Here is a 9,869-nt window from a genome sequence, read left to right on the forward strand (position 1 = left end):
TGTCAGTATGATGTACCTAGTAGGGACTGTGAAAACTAAATAACTGGATTTAAAGTTCAAAAACCGAGTAGAAGGAGTGAAACACCTCTTGCATAATCACTGCATTGTCAGACTTTGCCTATTTTAAAACAACACAGTGGGTTCAGACTATTAATATTATGCATTGAAGATTTCTTTAGCCACCAAATAATTTAGAATACAGGAATAGAGAGCAGCAGTCTGTGCCTAATATAGTTAAAGAGCAAGATAGAAACATACACACTAAAAGCCTCAGCAGTGGAAAAAAAGGAGAACTGACATTGCATGATAGAAAAAAGGACATTTTTTATTCATCATTATAAAATATTCATTCATTTCAAAAAGGTTGTGAAACACAAACATATGGTCAGAACCTTTCAAAGTGCCTTTTACTGTGTGCAAAATAGTCACAAAGATCTAGAACTCAATGATTTCCAGACATTCAAGTAAATAATATTGGGCTTTGGATCTCACATCATTACACTGGCATACACTTAGGTTTAAAACCCATCCCTTCTATCATCTTAAAGTGCAGATGGTCATGAAATCCACTTTTTAGGAATAGGGACACACACACTCTCACACACATATATGTGCATACATGTCCCTGTGATTGTTTAATTCTGGAGATCCAGTGGAGCTACAGTTAACTGTGAATGAGGCACAAAGTACACACAAGAGAGTGGATTTAATCTTTCTGGCAACAGCAAGCTGTTCCAACATGGCTGCCAGCCAGGACAGTTCAGTACATTCTGATCTGCAAAGGACGTCTTCTCTCTGAAAAGTGCTGTTTGTGTGTGTAGGAGTGTGTGAGGCTTCACGTTCTGGATCTGGATGACAATCAATGTAGCTATGTGTGTTATTTTGGCACACAAACAGTGATATGTCTAGCATAGATTGTGTGTTGGGTTGATTCTGGCAAATTTTGGCAGTCTACACATCCACAGGGTAGTGTATGTGTGTGTTGTGTGTGTATCTGTGGGGGCAGCAGGCCTGGAGCAGCACCTTGCGAATGTCTTTATTTCTCAGACTGTAGAGTATGGGGTTGAGCAGGGAGCTGCCTGCCGCTGGCACCAAGGTGGCGTAGGTGTAGAGAGGAGGGCTGGAGGCATCTCCCAGCAGCCCCCAAAGGGAGAAAGGCATCCAGCAGCCCACAAACACACTGAGGATCAGAATCAACCGAGAGAAACCCCGACCACTGCTGTGTTTGCTTGCATATGATTCGTTGGCTGGGAGGAAGTGCCTCTGGGTAGCAATGGCGTGGGCATGGCGTCTTGCTACCCGGCAAATCCCAGCATACAATTGCAGGGTTACAACAACAACAACCAGGAAGCCTCCGCACAACAGTGATAGATATGTCCGGGTAAGGGGTCGTGCTACAGAACAGGAGTCAGGCTCTCCAAGACAATGCCATCCCAATGCTGGCCCTGCCCCGATGATACATGCACCTAACCACACCAGCAGCAGGAGGAATGCAGCTCTGCGACGTGATTGGCTTGAACCATAGGTGAGGGCGCGGCTCAAAGACAGGTATCTATCCAGAGCAACACCCATCAGACTGCAGAGTGAGGCAGTCAGTGATGTCACCAGCAGTCCTGAGGTCAACAATTCTGACCAATCACTGGGCTCCACACAGAACAGGAAGAGGAAGTGAAGGATAAGAGCAACCCCTGCCAGGAGGTCTGCCAGTCCAAGACTAGCCAGCAGCAGGAAGACAGGGGCGCGTAGAGAAGGGGTGGCCAAGATGGTGGTGATCACGATTGCATTCTCTGTGGCGATGACAGTTCCTGAAACACACAACGCCACACCCCACACTGTGAGGGGTGGGACCTCATAGGGAGATGAGTTATCCAGCTGGTCCACAGGAGGGAAGGAGTCTTCACCAGAGGACTCATCCCAACCCAGGTCAGAGGTGTTCAAGATCATGTCTGATGAGCTGGCACACAAACACAACCTGAAGGAGAGAGACAGAAATAAAAAGAAAATCGTGTTAGACATTAGATATAAAGAGTCGTGACGATGTGTCCATTTGTCCATTAACCAGCTTCTCCTTGTCCAGATGTTGTGCTTTCAGAGTGTGGCGCTGCTGGAGCCAGATGTGAAAGCAGGCAGAACAGAAGACTTAATAAGGTAACAGAGTGTTTAAGGCATCATGGTCTTGAGAAGCCACAGCTGAAGTGCTTCAAAGCAGACACTACTGTGTGCAAGTCGCATTGTTACATAACCTCTAGTGTGTTTTGTTGCTAGTAAACTAAATTTATGTCGAAAACCAATCTTGGTTGATGAAAAAGAAATAAAACCTAACCCACAGACCAGCGCTTGTTGAAACTGCACCACAATAGCTTAGACATGTTAATATCTTAAAATGATCACAGAGTTGTTGGTTTGAAATTGTACGTGACGTCACTATAGTCGTGCGGGAAGTCAAGCAAACTTCAATCAATTTGTCGGCTGTTACCAGCCCATTCATTCATCAGGCATCGATGACATCGATTAGACTCTTGGCTTCTTTCTTAAACAATTCTCTGTAACGCAGGGTTTAAACGAGGATTAAAAAAAAACAAACGCATTTCTTTCATCTTGTTTCATCTTTCCAGATATATTTAGGGAGCTACCCCCCTCCCCACCCCCCAAAACGTCCGAACACGATGTTCAAAACTGGAAACACTGTGAAAGCCTGAGACAGCTTCAGCATGCACTCCTGCATATCTGGGATGACAAAGCGTCCACATTTAATTGGACTCATATTTAAGCTATATCAGGAATTCGCCTTTTACGAGATTAAGATGCCCGGCGCTCTGATGTGTTATCTTCCTGTTCTGTACAACATGTCAAAATGTTCTGTATGCTGAGTGAAAGGAGAATAACTTATCATCTTTGTATAGCTCATGTGGAAAAAAGGCGCGAGGGGGGGTTCTTTTTGAGACAGCATGAGTCCTTCATCCCCTCCCTCTCCTGTCAGGATGAGGAGGTATGTCCCGGCTCCCGGCGCCGAGGACCCTCTTGTATAACATAATTGCAGGTTCGCTGCTTCACTGCACCATAGAGGATGTCCTCAACACATCCATGCACACACACACACACACACACACACACACACACACATATATATATGCACATGTATATGCTTAAATTAAACCCTTTAATTATCCTACCTTATCAACACGGTTCCGTGGTTCCTTTGCAGGACCAAGCTGAATGACACTGTGATGCTCGGCACCAGGCTAAATAAGATGGACAATCTCCGTCTCTGGTGCTTCCTCCTCTTGTCTTCATCAAAAATGCGGTCCACTCTCACTTGGCGTCTTTTGCATCTGTTTCTCTCCAGCCTCACCGGAGCGCTTATTGAAGGCAGAATGGATGCTCGTCCGCGCGGACTCATCCACAAGAGGGCTTGTCTGACGTCAGTGACTGGGAACCTCGACCAATCAAGGGTCCGCGTTGAGGATGCGGGCAGAGTAAGGCGGGGCAAGTATATGGAGTAATTTCATTCAGAAAAATGCGGCATCTCAGTCGCCCCTCCCACTGCGGTTCACTCTCGCTCTCATTTCTTGTAATAATAACCAGGGACAAACACCCCCCACCACCCCCTTCCAACACACACACACACACACACACACACACACACACACACTTATCTCATTCAGACCCAGGGACCGGCTGAAGGGGGACACTGATTGAAGATGGGGAGGGGGGGGCAAGGCCCGGGCCTGGCGCTGTCCACGGTGCTGAAACGCATGTGCATGACTCATGGGGAGATGTCCTGCGGAGAAACAGCAATCTGTGAAACACACACACCAAGTGAAGCCTGTTCACAAATATCATTTACTGCATCCTCTCATAACATGGTTTTTATCGCATGGTTTTTCGTGATTGTGATCCCAGTTCGATCCCACCGACGTCAGACAAGCTCTCTTGTGGATGAGTCCCGGCGGAAGAGCATCCATTCTGCCTCAATTGCACGGGGAGTACATTCATAGCCAGTGATGGACAGGGATGATCGATGGCCTGGATAATAATTTAAATCAACTTAAATCAGCCAGACTTCAGTAAACATCTCTCTCACATCATGTCTTAAAACTGGATATAGTTCCCTCCATAGATGTGCGCTAATAGACCCAAATCGTTTCGGGTTGTACAGTGTTTCTAACGATTTGTGTCTGATGTGGGTGGTGCGTGAGGGTTTCCTGTACCGAGAACTGAGAATAACACTAACTTTGCTTTTTATGCCATTTATTGATTTGTCTTTCGGTCAAAGCGTCGGTTCGCAGAAACACAAGGCCCTACAGTAACACCACAGTCAGCGGGGGCACTCATGGCTTCCCCGGTTTGATAGCGGCAGCGTGGGTGCTGCAGGGCGGACTCATCTGCTGTCTACGTGGTCGCGCATAACAATGTGTTAACTCGGGGGACACGCGTCCTGCTCGAGCCATATTAGGACACGCTTCCTGCAGATAAACTCCTCCTACGTCACCGCGACGGCGTGAGTTGCAACACTTGACCGCCTAAAAAACTTGTGCAGCAGATTTCTGCAACGTTTGATTTGTTTTTCTGACCTTAACACTTTCTACGTTATGAATTTTATCTCCACGTTATCAATGTAACAGGCTACCATTGTGCGCTGAAACGACATTTTAGAGGGAAAGCATTAAATAATATTACAGAAAAGCATCATGGAAAAATCTATTGGACGAAATTTGACCGAAAGTCCCAGTGAAGTGAACACCCAATACTGTGATGGATTCTTATTTTATGTCCTTAGACTCACGTCTTTTATCCAGATTGATTATTAAGGCAGAGGGCCCAGATATGTGAGAATCTGCACAAAGTGACAACGACTAAAACCACCATTTCACCATTATCACTCACTAGTCGCTCCCTCCGATTGTAGGCAGCAATAGGAGCCTCAGTGGAGGAGGAAATTGTGTTCGACAGGACTGCGGAACAATCCGGTGTGTGTGCTATTTTATCATCTTTTTTTTTTTTGTCAATCTCGCCAACACACAGAGAAGGCGCCCCGCGGATCTTCAGACAATGTGTGACAGCGCATACACACAGTATGAGCCGTCCGTGTGGAAGGAGGAGGCGGAGACAGTGCAATTCACCGCATAGACATGAAGAGTGTGTCGTGATGCTGGATCCAGTTCACATGATCCTGAGGGCTCGGTCCGGGGTATGACTCAGTGTGTTACAGAGCACCACCTCAAACTAAATTGTCTGTTGTTCTGCTACATGCACGGGACAGAGCCAGGAGAAGCAGAATGGCATTCTGTTTGCGCTCCATTGTCTGCCTACTGAGGCTTCATACACCTCGAAACATATTTACTGGGAAAAATGGGACTAATGTGCATTTGTGCTTGTGTATCAAAACGATCAAAGTCCTCTCTACTTTTTCTGAGAATTATGCAACATATGTAAGAAATGCAGCATTTATGGATTATAAAACCTCTGAGTCATTTACAAATTAATTGTGTTTAATAGGATTGACAAGTGATGGGACAGCAGTTTATCACATTTGAGGTGATGATAGACAACTGACGCACACACTGTTGTTGTTGGAAAGGCTTGACCATCTGCAGCTCAGGCACCAATGTCATTGTGTCTTTCCAACATATTTAGAGCTGTCTCAATTGGTTTGGATCATCAGAACACATTATTGGGTGGACAATAAGTAATTTTGTCTCAGTTTAAATATAAATATCAATAAAATGCACCATTTGCAGTAAAGTGGTAATCATCCAGGATGTCTAAAACAAATGGTCCCTGGTGATTATAACCAGGGAAAGCACCAAATAAAGCAGGTTCACATAAAACATCGTCCCAGACGTGCTGGGAGCTGAGCTGCTGCTAACGTTGGCTTATATACTTTAAACTATGATCCAGGCATTGATGCGTTTCTCATGGGGAGCCAAATCTCCAAACAAATGGAGCTGGTGATTAAATCTACTAAAAACTGTGACCAAAGCTGAATACAAATCAAAGTTTTTTTTTTGTGCTGGAGGGGCTGTGAGCTTAGCTGCTACTAATGTTTGATCAGCTTGGTTCACTGATAACTGACTAATCCTTAATCTGGTTAAAATATATATTCAAAATGTCCAAAACTTGTTTTGTTGAAATGTGTCAAACCTGGCCAAAAAGCTAACTTTCTCCTTCTGTCTGACGCAGGGATAAGAAGATATGATGCAACTGACAGATAAACAAGTGATATGGTCATATTAAAAATGCATTATTATTTTTTTGTTTGAAAGTTGCATAACATAAGTACACAGCTTAAAAAATGGGTGATATATTAATTTTGCATATTAATGAAAAAACATTATTGTTTGTTATTGTGGGCACCTGTTAAATAACTATCTATTTAAGTCTAGTGGCAATCTTAAACTAATTCAATTAATGAATTGCTCTAATTTAATTCTGAAAACAATGTTTGTCAATGTAGTCAGGTGACGGCATAAAATGCAGCCGCTTGAGGCACCTTGTTGTGATGACGTTACACTTCATGAAAGTTGTGATCAATTTGATAAGAGTAATTTTGTGCAAGTGTAGAGTTTGTGTTGAGCTCATGACATTTAATTTAATTAGAGGAGTCCTGCACTTAATTATAGAACAAAGGTTAAGAATACTGGTAAAAAAAAAAAAATACACTGGATTGCTACAAAGATCATGTTACCGTATATTACCGTAAATGCTGGTGTGGAAAATAGGTGTCAGTTATTGCAAACCGGTGTGTGTTTCAGGAGCAGTGAGATCGGCCAGTTGGTTGCCAGGGAACCAAGTTTGGGTGTTTCTCATGTTACACAGATCTCTGAGCCTCCTGTCTTTCTCCCTTTCACTCCGTGTGCGAAGCCAGAAACCATATCTCTGGTCGCAACTAGTGGCAAAATCCTGACGGGACATATTTTCATTGAAAAGCTTTTTGTTGGTCGAAGTTTGAGTGAACACAGCTGTCAGGTGTTGGTGCTCTGTGGCTGTCAGGATGCAGCAGTGGGTACTGAAGGTCCTCTGCTCCACACTGCTGCTTCTGGCGGTGCTGCCGTCAGCGAATGCAGGGTCAGGTAAGGGTGCAACCATCCACCAGTTTTGGATATTTGCTTCCTGGGTGGCTAGGTCAGACTCTTTTCATCTTGATATCTTTGACACTTTGAATTTTGTGTCTCCCCTCCCTGACTCCATCAGAGTGTGACAGGTGAATGAGAATCTCTTTCCTTTCTATTGCATGACTCTGGTCTTCCTCCCACACACTTTTGCCCGTACCTCTACTGTACAGACTTGTGTGATGATTTTCACTAATTACAAAATGAAAATGTTTCTGTGGGAAGATAATTGTGCATTGGCCAGTCAATTGACATTGATCAGCATTTCCAATTGAATGCCAGTTTATTCCCTCCTACAGACTGTTCTCAGGCCAAGTCATGTGACCTGTGTGTTGGAGAATCTTTGCTCAACCTGACAGGCTGTGTCTGGATGCTTTGTCCCGATGGTGATGTGCCCATATGCATGCACACACACACACACACACACACACACACACACACACACACACACACAACTGTGACCTCTGATAGTAATTCAATCAGCACTGCTAGTGTAATATAAGCGTCCCTGGTTTGTTCAAGATTATTTAATAATTTAGTATGCAAGGAATGCATGCATGGCACAGACAAACACACACATTAAAACCTTTTTTCTGTCTGTCTCAGATAACAATACAGGCCTGTGTGTGATGGATGAGAGTGATGCAACAAACAGCAGCATGAATTGTAGCTGGACTAGAGTGTCTGAATTGTGCACAGGTAACCAACAAATCCTTCCAAAACTGCCACAGACCTTTTCTCACCAACCACAGTAACTCTCACTTCTTTTGCATGTTTCATTTTCCAGTTGTGGAAAATGGGGCAGAAGGAGGAGGTGGAGGTGACTCAGGTAAATTATATCTGCTCAACCCCACCCCCCAAGCACCCCCCCCCCCTTCCTCTTGCGTCAGACAATTATTATAGCTGAGCAAAATGTTCCCCAGTGCCACTCACTGTCATTTTCTCCTGTAAAAATCTCCATCACTGCCTTGACAGTCTCCTCATTGCACACCCTAATCTGCTTTCACAGGAAATCACCCATTAAACATATTAACCAATTAAACTCTGTCCTGTCCATCCAGGTAATGACAGTAACACCAGCTCAACTTCAGAGTTCTCCCAGGCCAAGTTTGACATGTCCAGTTTCATCGGCGGCATCGTACTGGTCCTGTGTCTGCAGGCAGGCGGTTTCTTGGCCATGCGCTTTCTGAAATCCAGAGAGCAGAGCAGTTATGACCCCATGTGAGTTTGTGCATGTAGGTGTTAGGGAACAGAGAATTTAGCGTCACAGCATCAGTTTAAGTATGTGCATGAAAATTTGTCCGAGTTACAAGTAATATTGTGTTGGTGCAACAGCAGTCTCTAGTGGCGGTATTGATCACCAGCACACTATTTTTCGTGGCAATTCACCTTCAATGTCCCTCTACTGGATTCAGATTCTGATCACTTTCTCCATCTGTTCATATCAAAATCCTGTCTGTCTGTACACAGAGACCAGCCGCAGTGAAATCAGGATGTGATAAGGACAAGCAGATGAAACTGGAGGACAGCAGAGGAGTGAGTCATCAACTTGTGACAACAAGTTTCTTTCTTTTTTTTTTTTTTTCCCCCCAAGCCCCTGACATTTTTGGTTTGAGCCCCATGTGCAACCCTGGGGGGGTTGGATGAGGATTTATTATTTATTTTTATTTTTTTTCAGATTGCTGCACTGTCCAATGGTTGTCTATGTATGTGCCTCCTATGTTTATTTACATTTGAGAGCCATTTTGGTAGCTTTTCTTCATACAGTCAGATAAGTGAGAAACAAAAAGGCTCTGATTGTTTCAGAGATTTATCTTATCTAGTGATTAATGCTCAATATAAATGTTCACAAAATCAAATTTACCTAGCTAGGGGTTGTTCTCTTGCAAACAACAGGAAACTGGCTGTATCAAATGAGCTGTTTCAACTGTGCAAACAGTGCAGTGGAGTTATGTGAAAGGGCGATCTAATCCCATGTAGACAGAGAGTTAGACAAGGTCATTACTGTCCTTTTAAGCCTTATTCGTGAACACTAAAATGGACCAGAATGAGACTGGGGATTTCAATCTTGTAACTACGAAAGCTTCTGTATGACATGTGGAGGTGTGAAACTTTCTACAGTTTTATTGAAACCAAAAAAAAAAAAAAAATTGCAACTGTATCTTGGATTTATTTTATATATTGACTTGTGGTGTGTGGTGTTCTTTTTCTGGGCCACCTTGAGTTTTCATGAGTGTCCCAAGACCCTGCTTTAGGGACCAGAAAATTACATTAATCTGAGGCTGAGAAGTCAAGTTAAAATCCTTGTATTTTTGTGTTGAGGCTCTTTTTTACAAATTCATTTTCATGGCGGGGATTTCATTATCCATTGCTTATATTTATGAGATACATATCAGTTTGAATGAAGCCTTTAATAACAGTTCAAAGATATGATCTGACCCTGTTTATTCATGTTTTTGTTTGTGCTGCCATTTGAAATAAGAATGTTTAATAAGTCTAGGAGTTTGAATAGACTACTAATAAATACATGTTTCTCCTTGTGTTATTCTGTTTGTGTGTGTGCTGTCTCCTTTCTCACATGCTAATAAGGAAGCAGCTAATCTCTGTAACAGATTGTAACAGTATGTGCTGAGTGCATATTTGTCCATAATACGAGAGTGAGTGAGCAGATCGAACTATTCTGGGTGGAACTGGAGAAACGCGCAGATAAGAATCACCTACTAATCCTTCGATATGTGACTGTCTGTGGATCCCAGC

General features: G+C 43.5%; 2 protein-coding genes across 2 annotated transcripts; one reads left to right on the top strand and one right to left on the bottom strand.

The window, feature by feature from the left end:
• Positions 1-951: 951 nt before the first annotated feature.
• Positions 952-1,944, bottom strand: gpr3 (G protein-coupled receptor 3). The gene has a single exon (XM_029514744.1). It carries the CDS (start codon positions 1,942-1,944, stop codon positions 952-954), a length of 993 nt encoding a protein of 330 aa, XP_029370604.1.
• Positions 1,945-6,769: 4,825 nt separating this feature from the next.
• On the top strand, positions 6,770-8,636 carry cd164l2 (CD164 sialomucin-like 2). The gene is made up of 6 exons (XM_029514743.1): positions 6,770-7,073; positions 7,412-7,498; positions 7,719-7,811; positions 7,900-7,941; positions 8,174-8,333; positions 8,583-8,636. The coding sequence occupies exons 1-6, from the start codon at positions 6,995-6,997 to the stop codon at positions 8,596-8,598; spliced, it is 477 nt and encodes a 158-aa protein (XP_029370603.1). The 5' UTR covers positions 6,770-6,994; the 3' UTR covers positions 8,599-8,636.
• Positions 8,637-9,869: the final 1,233 nt, after the last annotated feature.

The sequence above is a fragment of the Echeneis naucrates genome, chromosome 11 (genome assembly GCF_900963305.1).
Source record: "Echeneis naucrates chromosome 11, fEcheNa1.1, whole genome shotgun sequence".
In the NCBI taxonomy this organism is placed as follows: domain Eukaryota; kingdom Metazoa; phylum Chordata; class Actinopteri; order Carangiformes; family Echeneidae; genus Echeneis; species Echeneis naucrates.

Coding starts and splice junctions, on each gene's coding strand:
- gpr3 (XM_029514744.1), bottom strand. CDS start 1,944: ATGATCTTGAACACCTCTGACCTGGGTTGGGATGAGTCCTCTGGTGAA.
- cd164l2 (XM_029514743.1), top strand. CDS start 6,995: ATGCAGCAGTGGGTACTGAAGGTCCTCTGCTCCACACTGCTGCTTCTG. Junction 7,074..7,411: donor GTCAGCGAATGCAGGGTCAG/GTAAGGGTGCAA, acceptor TCCCTCCTACAG/ACTGTTCTCAGGCCAAGTCA. Junction 7,812..7,899: donor AGTGTCTGAATTGTGCACAG/GTAACCAACAAA, acceptor TTCATTTTCCAG/TTGTGGAAAATGGGGCAGAA.